The sequence below is a fragment of the Bos indicus x Bos taurus genome, chromosome 14, assembly GCF_003369695.1.
Source record: "Bos indicus x Bos taurus breed Angus x Brahman F1 hybrid chromosome 14, Bos_hybrid_MaternalHap_v2.0, whole genome shotgun sequence".
Taxonomy (NCBI): domain Eukaryota; kingdom Metazoa; phylum Chordata; class Mammalia; order Artiodactyla; family Bovidae; genus Bos; species Bos indicus x Bos taurus.
Window position 1 is genome coordinate 470,413 of NC_040089.1, and position 16,484 is coordinate 486,896.

The 16,484-nt window shown below is 53.4% G+C and overlaps 1 protein-coding gene across 1 annotated transcript; it reads left to right on the plus strand.

The window, feature by feature from the left end:
- Positions 1-7,920: 7,920 nt before the first annotated feature.
- Positions 7,921-12,503, plus strand: SLC39A4 (solute carrier family 39 member 4). The gene is made up of 12 exons (XM_027560461.1): positions 7,921-8,299; positions 8,737-9,021; positions 9,395-9,590; positions 9,691-9,833; positions 9,926-10,097; positions 10,450-10,622; positions 10,734-10,871; positions 10,951-11,079; positions 11,260-11,314; positions 11,444-11,596; positions 11,954-12,141; positions 12,229-12,503. The coding sequence occupies exons 1-12, from the start codon at positions 8,099-8,101 to the stop codon at positions 12,355-12,357; spliced, it is 1,962 nt and encodes a 653-aa protein (XP_027416262.1). The 5' UTR covers positions 7,921-8,098; the 3' UTR covers positions 12,358-12,503.
- Positions 12,504-16,484: the final 3,981 nt, after the last annotated feature.

A 16,484-nucleotide genomic window follows, 5' to 3' on the forward strand; every position in this document is an offset into this window, starting at 1 on the left:
CCTCTTGATGAAAGTGAAAGTGGAGAGTGAAAAAGTTGGCTTAAAGCTCAACATTCAGAAAACGAAGATCATGGCATCCGGTCCCACCACTTCATGGGAAATAGATGGGGAAACAGTGGGAACAGTGTCAGACTATTTTTCTGGGCTCCCAAATCACTGCAGATGGTGACTGCAGCCATGAAATTAAAAGACACTTAACTCCTTGGAAGGAAAGTTATGACCAACCTAGATAGCATATTCAAAAGCAGAGACATTACTTTGCCAACAAAGGTTCGTCTAGTCAAGGCTATGGTTTTTCCTGTGGTCATGTATGGATGTGAGAGTTGGACTGTGAAGAAGGCTGAGCGCTGAAGAATTGATGCTTTTGAACTGTGGTGCTGGAGAAGACTCTTGAGAGTCCCTTGGACTGCAAGGAGATCCAACCAGTCCATTCTGAAGGAGATCAGCCTTGGGATTTCTTTGGAAGGAATGATGCTAAAGCTGAAACTCCAGTACTTTGGCCACCTCATGCGAAGAGTTGAGTCATTGGAAAAAACTCTGATGCTGGGAGGGATTGGGGGCAGGAGGAGAAGGGGACGACAGAGGATGAGATGGCTGGATGTCATCACTGACTCGATGGACGTGAGTCTGAGTGAACTCCAGGAGTTTGTGATGGACAGGGAGGCCTGGCGTGCTGCGATTCATGGGGTCGCAAAGAGTCAGACACGACTGAGCGACTGATCTGATCTGAACCTTTTCTGCACTGGAGGGCCTCAGCTGACAAGCCAACACAGCAAGCATAGCCACAAACATTACTATAGGAGTGGCCTCATATTTCCCCCTTTCTATTAATTTTTCAGCCCGCTGAGCGAGATGTTTTAGCTGGCCCCAAGTTAGTACTGTGTTGGAGGTAGCTGTTTGAGTATGATGATGGCGACGAGGTGGAGCAGAATACGGCTGAAGTCGATCAGCATGTCTGTCTTGAAGTGCCAGGTGCCTGAAGCGATGTACTAGCGATGAAGCCTCAGGTGAAGAGTCACTCACCCTTTGGCTTTTCCCTGGCTCCTTCAGGCCTGGACTCAACGAGCTTTTGGTCTCCCCATCTTTTTTCAGTCCCGGACTCCAGGGCGCCAGGGATCTCAGTGACCTCGGGGGTCTTCATGATCCTGGAGGTCTCATGGGGCTGGACATGTCAAATCAGTCTGTCAGGAATCCGGACAGGAGAAGTGGAATCCTGTAGAAACACACAAGCATACCCTCTCCCACAAGTTAGCAACACATCTGGCCCTTTTCACTCTCTGGTAAGGAGGTCTTTTCACTTGACCAGGGGCCGAGTCATAGCCCCTTTAGGAATCCAGTGTCTCGTCATTGCAGTCTACCCCTGTGTGTCTATGTTTAAATGATTAATTACAAACAAAGCATGGTGTAAAACATGATGTGGAGAGGAATACTTAAATTCTCCCTGCCTTAATTTAGCTATCTGATTTTTTAAAGTCTGGTGCGCTCTTTCTACTATGGTTTGGCCTTGGGGATTATAAGGTATTCCTGTTGAATGCACTATAGAAAATTGTTGACAAAATCTCTTAAAAGCAGCAGAGGTATAAGCTGGGGCATTGTCTGTTTTTATCTGTTCAGGGAGTCCTATTTGGGAAAAGCACTGAAACAAGTGTTGAATTACATCTTTTGCTGCTTCACCTGATCTAGCAGAGGCTGTAATAACATGAGAAAAGGTATCCACGGTAACTTGCACAAAGGATAGTTTTCCAAAGACCCAGGTATGAGTGACGTCCATTTGCCAGAGAGCATTCGGCCTAAGGCCTCGGGGATTCACTCCTAATGGTGGAGATGGATTAGATGTTAGGCAATTTGGACATGACTTAACTATTTGTCTAGCTGCCTCCCTAGGGATATGAAACTCATGCCTTAAACCAGCTGCATTTTGATGGTGGATTTTGTGAGAACTTTTGGCCTTGTCAATCTTTTCATGTAAGTTAAAAGCAATTACTTTAGTTAATGCATCTGCCAAAGCATTTCCTTCATGTTAAAGGCCAGGCAAGCCAGAATGGACTCTAATATGTCCCACAAAATATTTCTTATCTCTGTGTTTAATCTCTTTCTGTATATCAGATAACAAGGAGAAGATAATAGTTTTATTTTCCACAATATTAGCAGTCTCGATATGAGGAAACAACCCTACAATATATCGGGAGTCAGTCAAAAGATTGAAGGTGTTGTCTCTTAAATGTTGAAAAGCCTGAATAACTGCTAGTAACTCAGCCCTCTGGGCAGATGTCTCTTCAGTTACCTGAACATGGGATATTCTATCAATAATTGTGACTGCTTTACCATTAGAGGAACCATCTGTGAGAACTAAAATCGCCCCTTCCAAAGGTTGAATAGAAAATTTCTTCGGAAAAATCACTGGATGAGTTTTCAAAAAAAGCGAAAGGGGGCTTGAGGGCAAATGAAACAAAATTTGACCCTGGAAATCTACCAGGGAAACTTGCCAATCATCACTATTTTGTAAAAGAAATTGCAGTTGATCTTTATTGAATGGAATCACTATATTTGCTACTTCTTTTCCAAAAAGTTCTACACTTTTTTTTTTTTTTTACCTTTTATATATTAATTGTGCCACCAAGCTGGGATAAGATAAAACTATTTTTCTTGGGGTCACTGGTATATGGAGCCATTTCAATGGGCTTTCTTGCCACAAGCATCCTGTAGGTGTATGCTCTGTGGCGAGAATCATTAAATCCCATCCTCTGATAATATTAACCCTAATTAATTGATCATTTAAACCCTCATCCACTTTAACAAGAGCCAACTCACTAGTCAATTCTCTCTTAGAACTCGGATTAGGATCGCCTTCAGATCAGATCAGTCGCTCAGTCATGTCCGACTCTTTGCGACCCCATGAATCCCAGCATGCCAGGCCTCCCTGTCCATCACCAACTCCCGGAGTTCACTTAGACTCACGTCCATCGAGTCAGTGATGACATCCAGCCATCTCATCCTCTGTTGTCCCCTTCTCCTCTTGCCCTCAATCCCTCCCGGCATCAGAGTCTTTTCCAATGACTCAACTCTTCGCATGAGGTGGCCAAAGTACTGGAGTTTCAGCTTTAGCATCATTCCTTCCAAAGAAATCCCAAGGCTGATCTCCTTCAGAATGGACTGGTTGGATCTCCTTGCAGTCCAAGGGACTCTCAAGAGTCTTCTCCAGCACCACAGTTCAAAAGCATCAATTCTTCAGCGCTCAGCCTTCTTCACAGTCCAACTCTCACATCCATACATAACCACAGGAAAAACCATAGCCTTGACTAGATGAACCTTTGTTGGCAAAGTAATGTCTCTGCTTTTGAATATGCTATCTAGGTTGGTCATAACTTTCCTTCCAAGGAGTAAGTGTCTTTTAATTTCATGGCTGCAGTCACCATCTGCAGTGATTTTGGAACCCACAAAAATAAAGTCTGACACTGTTCCCACTGTTTCCCCATCTATTTCCCATGAAGTGGTGGGACCGGATGCCATGATCTTCGTTTTCTGAATGTTGAGCTTTAAGCCAACTTTTTCACTCTCCACTTTCACTTTCATCAAGAGGTTTTTTAGTTCCTCTTCACTTTCTGCCATAAGGGTGGTGTCATCTGCATATGTGAGGTTATTGATATTTCTCCCGGCAATCTTGATTCCAGCTTGTGCTTCTTCCAGTCCAGCGTTTCTCATGACGTACTCTGCATAGAAGTTAAAAAAACAGGGTGACAATATACAACCTTGACATACTCCTTTTCCTATTTGGAACCAGTCTGTTGTTCCATGTCCAGTTTTAACTGTTGCTTCCTGACCTGCATACAGATTTCTCAAGAGGCAGGTCAGGTGGTCTGATATTCCCATGCCTTTCAGAATTTTCCACAGTTTGTTGTGCTCCACACAGTCAAAGGCTTTGGCATAGTCAATAAAGCAGAAATAGATGTTTTTCTGGAACTCTCTTGCTTTTTCCATGATCCAGTGGATGTTGGAATTTGATCTCTGGTTCCAATGCCTTTTCTAAAATCACCTTGAACATCAGGAAATTCACGGTTTACATACTGCTGAAGCCTGGCTTGGAGAATTTTGAGCATTACTTTACTAGCCTGTGAGATGAGTGCAATTGTGCGGTAGTTTGAGCATTCTCTGGCATTGCCTTTCTTTGGGATTGGAATGAAAACTGACCTTTTCCAGTCCTGTGGCCACTGCTGAGTTTTCCAAATTTGCTGGCATATTGAGTGCAGCACTTTCACGGCATCATCTTTCAGGATTTGAAATAGCTCAACTGGAATTCCATCACCTCCACTAGCTTTGTTCGTAGCAATGCTTTCTAAGGCCCACTTGACTTCACATTCCAGGATGTCTGGCTCTAGGTCAGTGATCACACCATCGTGATTATCTGGGTCGTGAAGATCTTTTTTGTACAGTTCTTCTGTGTGTTCTTGCCACCTCTTCTTAATATCTTCTGTTTCTGTTAGGTCCATACCATTTCTGTCCTTTATCGAGCCATCTTTGCATGAAATGTTCCCTTGGTATCTCTAATTTTCTTGAAGAGATCTCCAGTATTCCAAAGCCTCAATCAATTCAGATAAAATTTGTTGAAACAAGGCTCTGTCCTTATGAGCGGCCAAAATATCATCTATATAATGAATCAAATATAAATCCTTATACTTTCTTCTAACATTTTGCACAGCTTGGTCTACAAATTTCTGACACGATGGGGCTATTTTTCATTCCCTCAGGCAAAACCTTTCATGGAAACCTTCTATAGGGCTGTTTAAAATTAGCTAAAGGGAAGATGAAGTCGCTCAGTTGTGTCTGACTCTTTGCGACCCCGTGGACTGTAGCCTACCAGGCTTCTCCGTCCATGGGATTTTCCAGGCAAGAATACTGGAATGGGTTACTATTTCCTTCTCCAGGGGATCTTCCTGACCCAGGGATCGAACCCGGGTCTCCTGCATTGGAGGCAGATGCTTTAACCTCTGAGCCACTAGGGAAGCCCATCTAAAGGGAGACTGAAGGCAAACCGTTCACAATCTTGATCAGCCAGGGGAACGGTAAAGAAACAATCCTGTAGATCTATAACTATCACATTGTACTGAAAAGGCACAGCCACTGGGGAAGGGAGGCCCGGCTGGAGGGCCCCCATGTCTTCCATAGTTGCGTTTATAGCTCTCAAATCTTGTAACAATTTTCTATTTTTTTGATTTCTTCTTAATAACAAAAAATAGGAGTATTCCAGGGGCTACTAGAAGGCTCCATGTGGCCGGCTGCCAGTTGTTTCACAACTAAATCCTCAGCTGCCTGTAGCTGTTTAGCTGTTAAGGCCATTGCTCCACCCATACTGGATCATCAGATTCCCAGGTAATAGGGTCGGCAGCAAGAGCAGCAGCCTCTGGATAAATTTGAATATCCTTGACCTTCTGTATTTTTGTTAGGAACCACCTCTAAGGCAGAAACAATTTTCTGCTGATCTTCACCAAGCGCCTTATCAGGATTACATCTCATTTGCAGCATTTGATTAGTAACCTTTTTATCTGGGCTATATAAAAGCATTCCCATCTGAGATAATATATCTCTCCCCCATAAAGAAAAAAGGTAGTGAAGGAATCACATATGGACAAAAGGTGCCTTGTGCCCTCTTCTCATCTGACCTGGTCAAAATTTGTGAGGTCTTAGCAACCAAGGGCACTGACCTTATTCCTACCAAGCCAGCACTGGTCAAGAGTGTCAGCCAGGACAAGGGCCAGTCTTTTCCAGCAATGCAAGAGACGTCTGCTCCAGTATCTAACAGCCCTGACATTTTATTCGCTTGAATTAAAAGATCTTTCAAAGGCCTCGGAGCTGTAACTACCTGCACCCAAAAGGCTAGATCACTAGATCCAAATGCTCTGGGGTCCCTAGCTTGAGAAGTCAAGTTTTTTCCTGTCTGATAATAAGATAAAACCAAAAGCTGTGTTACTCTTTGACCTTTCTTAATTTGCACAGTTTTGGTAGGCAGCGAGATCAAAACTTTAATTTCCCCAATATAATGAGAATCTACTACACCAGGCATCACCGAAATTCCTTGAAAAGAAAGCGAGCTACACCCCAGCACAAGTCCCACAATGCCCTCAGGTAGGGGGCCAGCCACTCCCGTTGGAATCGGAGTAACTGGCATGTCAGGGGTTAATATTGTTGCTAAATCCCCTGACCGTTCAGCTTCTCTCCTAGCCTGGGTGAGGCCCCCCTGAGGGAGTTTTCTCCAAGGAGTAGGTTCTGCATATTGTGCGTGCTTTAAAAGCTCCTTTGTTCAAAAAACTACCTTCCTCAGCCTTAGGCAACGCTTTGGGAGGCTTTGGGTGCAAAGTGGGGAACTCCTGGGCCCTGGGAGGCACAAACGGAGGCAGCGGTGATCGCCTTAAATCAGAAAATGGTGGATAAGTTTTTAAAGGTTTGCGTAGAGGGGGAGGGGGCTCGCCAGGGCGCCCGGCTGCAGCGTCCTGTAAGCCCTCTCCTTCCTCTGGAGGTAGAGCACAGTCTCCCTCCTTTTCTTCGTCAATGGCAGAAAATATGATCTGCACAGAAGGTGGAGACCCACCACCCACCGCCATAACCTCCCCCATAAGGCTATCTAACAGCCTCATGACAAGGGTCCAGGACATTTCTAATCATATTCCACAGAGCAAAAACATCTACAGGAACCTTTTCTGGCCCATGCAAAGTATAAAACAAATGTAGAAATTTAGACAGTCTTCCTGTGCTTTCTTTAATGCCTCTATGGGCTAACATGTGAAGTAATATTTCAATAAACATTTGTCTATTCTTAGATGCAGAGAAACCCATTTTTCTAGAGAATATTCTTATTCATTCTGTACACTCCTCACCCTGCCTAAACTGCAGAGGGGTGCCCGCCACCCACAGGTACAATCCTAATGCCCCGCGTTACAATCTCAGATTACCTTCCCTTCAGTGTCCCCTGTTCTGGGCGCCATTTGCCGGAGTCCAGCTCCAGCAGCCAGGGATTCAACCTGAAGGGGTGGGCGGTGTCAGCGAGAGAAACTGAGGCAGCCTCTCATTTTTCTTGGACTGCCTGTTTATTTCAAGCTTATGATTCTCTTTTATACTTTTACAAAAGCATTAGGTCAGAGGTTTGATATTTTTAGTTCCCATTGACCCAGATTTATTTTTCTCAAAAAATCATTGTTGCCCCTCAAAAGGAGTTCCTCCCTCAGCGATTCTCTTATCTACTTTTTCTCAAGTGTCGTTGTGAATACACTGTAACTCATGCTAATGTCTGGGCTGCATACCACATTCCTCAGTTTCTTTCTTATCTAAGCCCTGTTTGCCCCTAGTGTCCTAAGCTCACTATTTCTTAGAAAGGGCTTCTAGCTAATACTACCTCTAAAGTCCCTAATTTCTATAAGCTATAGTAGAATATGCTAACATTACAGCAATCCTTGTATCTTTAGCTTCTAACTATTTTAATTATTCCTAAGCCCTAAATTCAGCAAACTCCTTTGCAATAAACACTTCTCACAAATGGCCTTCAGACAGCAATCCCTCCCATGGTCTCAAGCTGCGGCCTGTGTGCTCACCCTGGAACACTTTTTTGTAAAAGTCCTTGAACAAATGTCAGTGATTAACTTTATGAATTATTCTTTGAGCACAGCTGCAGAAGGCTTTATGCCTTCTTATGCTCCTCTCAAAAACAATAAGCACCTTAATATTCTCTTCAGTCAACTCAGCCGAGGAAAGGAAGAAACAAGTCAGAATCACAAAGCCTAACTACTTCATTCCGGGTCCGTGCCTACGGAACAAAGGGAGGGGGTTTAGGGCCCTGCCTCCATTTTGTCAGTAATGCCTAATGTGGCTCCTGACCCCGGCCTCACCCTGGGGCAGCAGCCCCGGGCTCAGGGAGGACTGCCACTGGAATGGTTAACCTGCGGCAACGCCTTGGCAGCCAATCACAGGGCCCCGCAGGAAATACCTGGAGAGCCTCGCTGGGTGAGAGGTACTGGCCCAGCCCCAGTCCGGCATCAGGCAGCCCCTGCGCCCCGCAGCCACCCAGGCGAGCTCGGCCTACCCCGAGCTCAAGGCACCCGGCGGCTGCAGCATGGCGCTGCTGGGCCGGCCCGGACTGGGGCCGCTGCTGGCTGTGCTGGCCGCGCTGGCGGCGTCAGGGACGACGACCCGTCCTGTTCATCTGCTGACCCTGCTGTCTTCGGGCCAGGGCGCTCTGGACCGCGTGGCGCTGGGCGGCCTGTTAAATACACTGGCGGCCCGTGTGCACTGTGCCGACGGGCCGTGTGGAAAGGTAACACCCCCAACCGACGGGTCCTCCGGCCCCAGCCCAAGCCCGCCGCTCCACCCTGAGGCCGAGGCTGGCTGCAAAGAGCCTGGGCAAACTCCAGGAGGCGGGCCGCGCGGCGGCCTGACACCGGGCCCTGCCCGCAGGCCCAAGCCCACTCTCCTCAGCTCCCTTTCAGAACCCCCTGAGCTCCCTGGGGAGGGGGCAGGGTATGGCTCTGGGATCCCATGGCTGCCCCCCAATCCCGTCAGCGCCCACCTCCAAACTGATAATGGTTCCAGGCAGAAACCTCCCTAGGATGGGGGACCCTCCGTGGGTGTGCCTGCCTGTCACGGGGGACGGCGGGGGTCGGTGAGCGAGCCGACCGTGGAGGGCACCGGCGTGAGGGACAGGAGGGTGGCAGCCCTTGTGTATGGCCCCCGCCTGTCCGTCTGTGCCAACAGTGCCTGTCTGTGGATGACGCCCTGGCTCTGGGCAGACCTGAGCAGCCCGGGGCCCCCTCGGGCCAGGTCCTGGAGCCCAGGCACATCGCCCGCCTCAGTGCCGCCGCCGCCCTCTACCTCAGCGACCCAGCGGGCACCTGCGCCGAGGTCCGGGCTGGCCGCTGGGCTGCCCGGGCCGACCAGCTCCTGGTCCTGCTCGAGAGCTCTCAGGCCCTGAGCGTGGCCCTGACCAGGCTGCTGCAGCAGATCCAAGCCCGCGCCGCTGGCCAGCCCGCTTCTCAGCAGGTGGGCACCTGGGCCAGCTGCCCCCGGGCACTGGAGGAAGAGGGTCTGAGAGGGACTGAGAGAAGGGGGACCACTCGGGTGGCGCTGGGCCTCAGCACCTTTCTGGGTGCACGGGGGAGCCTGGGCTGGGGCGGTCACAAGTGGACACTCACCACTGAGCCAGGCAGGGCTGCGGGCATCCCGACAGGGCCCTGATCCTCGACGGGGCCGAGAAAGAAGAGCCCGGACGAGGCGGGGCTGGGAGCAGCTGGGCAGGGAAGGGGACAGCTGTGGTGCCTGGGTTTCAGCAGAGGCCGGGGGCACCAAGGGCACCGGAGAGGGAGAGGCCAGTGTGGCCACGCTGCTTGAGACACTGAGGCCGGCTCCCCCCCAGGCCTGTGTGGACCCGCCTCAGCTGCTGGGGGAGGCGGCAGGAGTCGGGGCTCCCAGCAGCCCTGGCCCCGTGCTGGCTGCCCTGCTGGACCACGTCTGGAGCGGCGCCTGCTTCCACGCCCTGCCGACCCCCCAGTACTTCGTAGACTTTGTGTTCCGGCAGCACAGCAGCGAGAACCCCAACATCACACTGGACGGTGAGGCCTGAGCTGGGCTACAGGGCAGGGAGTGCCCTGAACCCCAGCATCCGCCCCCCTGGGGAGTGCAGGGCTGGAGCAGATTTTCACCCTCTGCCAGAGCTGGCAGCCTTGATGGAGCGCCTGGGGCTGGGCGGAGCGACGGAGCCCCACGACAGCCACAGTGACGACAGTCCTCTGGGAAAGGGCCAGGGCCCCGTGCCCCTTGCCGCCCCCAACAGCAGCGCCAGCACGTGGGACACGGTGAGCCGTCCATGTGCCTGAGTCCCGGAGAGAGGTGGGGGCCCATGGACTGCTCAGGGCCCTGAACACCAGATCTGTCACCCCCACCCCAGCTGTGCCTGAGTGCTCAAGACATCATGGCTGTGTACGGAATGTCTGAGCAGGCCGGGGTGACGCCGGACGACTGGGCCCGACTGAGCCCCGCTCTGCTCCAGCAGCAACTGAGCGGGGCCTGCAGCCCTCAGCCCACGCTCCCCACCCAGGATCAGCTCAGCCAGGCTGAGAGTGAGTGTCCACCCTACTGCCTAGCTGCTTCCTGGTGGTGTCCAAGGGGCTGGCAGCATGGAGATGGAACCAAACAGGGAGGAGAAAGTAGCCGCTGGGCTGCGGAGAGCCGGGACCAGGGTTGGCAGACCAGGCAGCGGGGTGGAGGGGCAACAGGGAAGGGGGTGCTGTGAGGGAAGAGGATGGGGGCTTGAGGCCAGGGGCCAGCAGGAAGCCGAGGTCAGGATTGCACCCGAGTGCCTGCAACCTTGCGGGGGGGCTCCTGCTTCTCCCAGACTCGGTCTGGACGCCCCTCCCGAGAAAGCAAAGGGCCACAGTTGGGAGGGAGGCGCTCACTGTCCTCCCTGTCCAGGGTACCTGTACGGCTCCCTGGCCACGCTGCTGATCTGCCTGTGCTCCCTCCTCGGGCTCCTGCTCCTCAGCTGTGCCAGCTGCAGCACCACCTCCCACTACATCATCCAGGCCTTCCTGAGCATGGCTGTGGGCGCGCTCACTGGCGACGCCCTCCTGCACTTGATGCCCAAGGTTGCCCCAGCCCGCCAGAGCCCTCCCTGACCCCTAATCTCTACCCGCCTGTCTGGGAGGAGGAGGTCCCAAGGCACCCAGTCCAGTGTCCTCTGCCCACTCCCCCACCAGGTGCTGGGGCTGCACACCCATGACGGGGAGGACCATGGCTTCCAGCCCACCTGGCACCTCCTAGCTGTGCTCGGCGGGCTCTATGCCTTCTTCCTTTTCGAGAGACTCTTCAACCTCTTGCTGCCCCTGGACCCCGAGGTCAGGTGCTTGGGGGCTGGACGTGGTGTGGGGACGGGGTGGCGGAGGCACGGTGGATCCTGAGCCTCCGTCCCCGCAGGACCCAAAGGATGGGGCCTGCAGCCATGGCCACAGTCACGGCGGCCATAGCCATGGCGTGTCCCTGCAGCTGGCGCCCAGCGACTTCCGGCAGCCCAAGCAGCTCCATGAGGGCTCTCGCGCAGATCTGGTGAGCCCGCTCTGCCCGGCGTCAACCCCTCTGGCGGAGCCCTGTCTGTGGTCCCAGTCACCCCTCCAGAGCTTCCGCCCCTGGCCTGATCTGGGGACTTGGCTCCGCCAGCGCCTCCTCACCTTCCTGCCCTGAGCCTAATCTACACGGCCCGCCCACCAACTTGGTCTCCCCCTCCAGGTGGCGGAGGAGAGCCCCGAGCTGCTGAGCCCGGAGCCCCGGAGACTGAGCCCAGGTGAGCCCTGAGGGAGGCCCTGGAGCGTTGGGGGTCAGGGTCTCGGTGCGCGGCGCAGGCACCGGGATGGGGAGGGGAGCGGAGGAACCGGCCGGGGCAAATACGCACCCACGCCCGCCGCGCCCGCAGGGCTGAGACTGCTGCCCTACGTGATCACTTTGGGCGACGCCGTGCACAACTTCGCCGACGGGTTGGCCGTGGGCGCCGCCTTTCTGTCCTCCTGGAAGACGGGGCTGGCCACCTCGCTGGCCGTGTTCTGCCACGAGGTGCCGCACGAGCTGGGTGAGCCTTGCGGGGTTCCAGCCGGCCGGAGGCGGGGCCTGCCCGCAGCTGGGGTCTGGGTGTGGCTGGTCGACCGCGTAGCTGGGCGGGACTATCGGGGAGTGGGCGCGGCCCTTGACCTGACCCCAGCCCCGCCCGCGACTCATGGCTCAGACAGTAAAGAATCCGCCCGCAGTGCTGGAGACCCGGGTTCGATCCCTGGGTCGGGAAGATCCCCTGGCGAAGGGAATGGCAACCCACTCCAGTACTCTTGCCTGGAGAATCCCATGGACAGAGGGGCCTGGGGGGCTACGGTCCATGGGGTCTCAAGAATCGGACACGACGAAGCGACTAAACAACCCCCACCGCCCGCCCCAGGGGATTTCGCGGCCTTGCTGCACGCGGGGCTGTCGGTGCGCCGCGCGCTGCTCCTGAACGTGGCCTCGGCGCTCACGGCCTTCATCGGCCTCTACGTTGCGCTCGCGGCCGGCGTAGGCGAAGACGGCGAGACCTGGATCCTGGCGGTGGCCGCCGGCCTCTTCCTCTACGTGGCGCTCTGCGACATGGTCAGAGCCGGGCGGGCCGGGGCTGCCCCGGGGGGGGTGCGCTGGGCGGGCGCTCTGAGCCGGCCCTGACTCAGGCCCCGTCCTCAGCTCCCGGCCATGCTGAACGTCCGCGACCGGCGGCCCTGGCTCCTCTTCCTGCTCCACAACGTTGGCCTGCTGGGCGGCTGGACCGTCCTGCTGCTGCTGTCGCTGTATGAGGATAACATCGCCTTCTGAGAGCTTCTGCCCCCCCGCCCCTCTCCCCTTGGCTCTGGCTCCTGACCCTGGGCTCTCGCAGCCCTTCAGACGCGCCGGCTCCCTGAGCGCCCCAGCCTCTCCCCCGCGCCCTGCTTCCCAGCTTCAATAAATTCTCTCGACTTGGAGCCCGGCCTGCTCGCCTCATCTCTCCTCCCCAGGAGAGGAGGGTTTCCCACCAAGAAACGTCGACAGGTGGGGGGTCCAATCCCCACAGCAGTGCCTGGTGCCTGATGGGGAGTCAGGACAGTTGAGCTCAGGGCCCTCCAAGAAACCAGCCTCAGACCCGCATCTGTGATGCATGTGTGAAGCGAAGCCCAGAGAAGTGGGTCCGGGGCTCAGGCAGCGGCCCTCCTCCTCCGCTTCCTGCCCGCCTGCTGCGGCTCTTCCCAGGGCGGAGCTGCTTCAGTGCCTCTGGCTCTCTCCACCCTGGGCCCCTTTCTCCCACAGACAGACACATCGCACATTGTTAGGGCGTGTACCACGAGCCAGGCTTGAGTCTGAGGGTTCTGTGGTCACTGAGCTGTTTAGCCGTCACAGTTGCCCTGTGATGTGAGTGCTGTGACTGCCTGTCTGACTCGGACGGGGAGGGCCCGTGTCCTGGCCGTGGCCCCCGCTTTGCCCACTCCCTCCTCTAGCACGTCCTCGGGGTGGCTCTGGCTAGTTGATTTGGGTTTTTTCTGATTTTACTTAGTTTTGGTGTGCTGGGTCTTCGCTGCTGCTCAGGCTTTCTCTAGTTGCGGAGATCGTGGGCCACCCCCCAGTTGACGTGTGTGTGCTTCTCATTGTGATGGATTCTTTTGTTGAGAAGTATGGGCTCTGGGGCACTTCAGCTTCAGTATTTGCAGCACGTGGGCTCAATCTTTGCGGCTCCCGGGCTCCAGAGCACAGGCTTAATAGTCGTGGCGCATGGGGTTAGTAGCTCTGCAGCATGTGGGATCTTCCTGGATCCGGGATCCAACCCATGTCTCCTGCATTGGCAGGCAGATTCTTTGCCACTGAGCCACCAGGGAAGCCCTGGCTCCAGTTTTGTTTTTTTTTTTAATGACTTTTTTTTCATGCTCTCAGAACTTTATTAGGTGGAGTTTGGGCAAAAGAGAGAGAAAACCTCTGAGACAGTCACCCACCTGGTTCAGCACAAGCAGAACAGAGAAACCTTTGGTTGGAGATGTACTCTCACTGGGATGAAAATATCTCTGATTTTTAAATGGAGAGATGACTGGCTGAATATCTCTGGGCACAAATTTAGGTTATTTTAAATATTTAACATATATTTTAACAAATATTTTAAAAATTTTCCACCAGAATAAGGCAAGTCTCTGAGGACAAGACCGGACCAGAAGCAGGAGCCCCAGCCCATATGGAGACAAACCAGTGCCACTTTTATGTTGGGTGAGAGGCAAGGGATATACCTCTGCTACTCCCAGATCAAGATTTGGAGGGAGGAGAACATGACAAATGACAAAAGGACCAGTTTCTCAAAAAGCGAGGGATAATGACACAGGGATGAAACTCAGATGCTGTTTTTACAAGGAAGCAAGATAAGTGAAGAGGAACTAAAAAGCCTCTTGATGAAAGAGGAGAGTGAAGAAGTTGGCTTAAAGTTCAACATTCAGAAAACGAAGATCATGGCATCTGGTCCCATCATTTCATGGGAAATAGATGGAGAAACAGTGAAAACAGTGTCAGACTTTATTTTTGGGGGCTCCAAAATCACTGCAGATGGTGAGTGCAGGAATGAAATTAAAAGACGTGTACTCCTTCGAAGGAAAGTTATGACCAACCTAGACAGCATATTCAAAAGCAGAGACATTACTTTGTGAACAAAGGTCCGTCTAGTCAAGGCTACGGTTTTTCCTGTGGTCATGTATGGATGTGAGAGTTGGACTGTGAGGAAAGCTGAGCACCGAAGAGCTGATGCTTTTGAACTGTGGTGTTGGAGAAGACTCTTGAGAGTCCCTTGGACTGCAAGAAGATCCAACCAGTCCATCCTAAAGGAGATCCGTCCTGAGTGTTCACTGGAAGGACTGATGCTGAAGCTGAAACTCCAATACTTTGGCCACCTTATGTGAAGAGTTAACTCATTGGAAAAGACCCTGATGCTGGGAGGGATTGGGGGCAGGAGGAGAAAGGGACGACAGAGGATGAGATGGCTAGATGGCATCACCGACTCAAGGAACATGAGTTTGTGTGAACTCTGGAAGTTGGTGATGGACACGGAGGCTTGGCGTGCTGCGATTCATGGGGTCGCAAAGAGTCAGACACGACTGAGCGACTGAACTGAACTGAACTGAAGATAAGTCATGACTCTTCATTGCTGTCTGACCCCACAGGGCGGCCTGCTGAGTCGAGTGAAGAGAGGTCTGCCTAGCTGCGCTTGGTGGTCCTGGCTCATGGGCCCTTGAAACTACTTTAAAGCAGTCTCTTCAGACACAGCCCTCCAGGGGGCCATGTAGGGCTGAGGTGGAGGGGGGCTTATTTTGCTACAAGAGAAGGGGCTTGAGTGGGGAGAGTAGCAGCTACTCCCCACTCCCCCACGACTTCTGTAACAAAAAAAAACACCTGTAAATGCATGACATACAATAGTGAATCTGGGAGGCAGGCTCCCCACGGAGAGCCTGCTGACATATGGACACATTTACAGGCCTCAGTAATTCTAGGAAGGGCTGCTTGTGTTCTCCCAGGCCCATGGTAAGCCCTGCCCCAGTCCACCCCTCTCTTCAGGGTTCAATTTTGTTATGACTTTTAAAGGCACTGGTGTGGTTTGGGGTCACACACCTGCCCAGGCACCCAAGTGACCCCTTGGTTCACAGCTCAAGTCTTGATGCTGACATGACTAAGTGGGCAGCTCTGGATGCAACAAACACATACTTTGCTATTTTCTTGGCTTTGCCTATATTTTCTTACTTGTTTTATTTCTTAAGATTCCATTTCTTGGAATTCCCTGACAGTCCAGTGGTTAGGGCTCCGAGCTTCCCCTCTGCACTGCAGAAGGCACAGATTCCATCCTTTCATTCAGTTCAGTCGCTCAGTCGTGCCGGCTCTGCAACCCCATGGATTGCAGCACGCCCGGCTTCCCTGTCCGTCACTAACTCCCGGAGCTTGCTCAAACTTATGTCCCTCAAGTTGGTGATGCCATCCAACCATCTCATCCTCTGTCGTCCCCTTCTCCTGCCTTCAATCTTTCCCAGCATCAGGGTCTTTTCAAATGAGCCTGTTCTTCGCATCAGGTGGCCCAAGTATTGGAGTTTCAGCTTCAGCATCAGTCCTTCCGATGAACATTCAAGACTGATTTCCTTTAGGATAGGTTGGTTGATCTTGCAGTCTAAGGGACTCTCAAGAGTCTTCTCCAACACCACAGTTGAAAAGCATCAATTCTTCCGCGCTCAGCTTTCTCTATTCGATCCTTAGGCAGGGAAATAAGATCCTGCAAGCCACAGGGCAGCCTGCCGAGCCGAGTCAAGAGAGGTCTGCCTAGCTGCGCGTTGTGGTCCTGGCTCATGGGCCCTTGAAGCGGGCAACTACCAGGCCTGGGGAGGGAGCAGTGGGCAAGACGGGCGAAAAGGTGTCCTCAGGGGAGGGGCTCGTAGAGGGACAGTCCAGGGCCCCGCGTCGTGAGCTCGCCTTCTGGTGCTGGTGTCGCGGGGGGCGGGGAGGGGGGGGGAGGTCGTCCTGCGGGGACAACGCCGAGCAGGGACAGGACAAGACGCCTCCAGGAAGCTCTCCAGACCCCTGTGCTAGTCGGGCTCCGCCAGGCTTCCGGCAGCCGCCGGGGCCTAATTCGGCGCGTGTTTGGCTCGGGGGTCTCTGCTCCCCCGGCCTCCACACTGCTGCCAGCATCCAGCAGGGTGCTTGAGACCTCGCCTCTTCTTGCGGGAGAGACCCTCTGCAGTGACCCCATTCTGGGATCCGGGGGGCGAGCAGGTCCTGACCAACCAGCCCTGAGCCGCCCAGCCCCCGTCCGGCTTCCAGCCGGCTCTGCATTCTCCGCAGTGAGACCCTGGATCTCCCGCGAGCTGGGTTTTCGGGGCGCTGTATGTGGAACCCGGGAGCGGAGCCGCGAGGCTGCCCCCGGCCGCCAGGGGCCGCTGCGGCCGCCGCGCCTCTGT

Coding starts and splice junctions, on each gene's coding strand:
- SLC39A4 (XM_027560461.1), top strand. CDS start 8,099: ATGGCGCTGCTGGGCCGGCCCGGACTGGGGCCGCTGCTGGCTGTGCTG. Junction 9,834..9,925: donor GCGCCAGCACGTGGGACACG/GTGAGCCGTCCA, acceptor CCCCCACCCCAG/CTGTGCCTGAGTGCTCAAGA. Junction 11,315..11,443: donor GCCCCGGAGACTGAGCCCAG/GTGAGCCCTGAG, acceptor CCGCGCCCGCAG/GGCTGAGACTGCTGCCCTAC.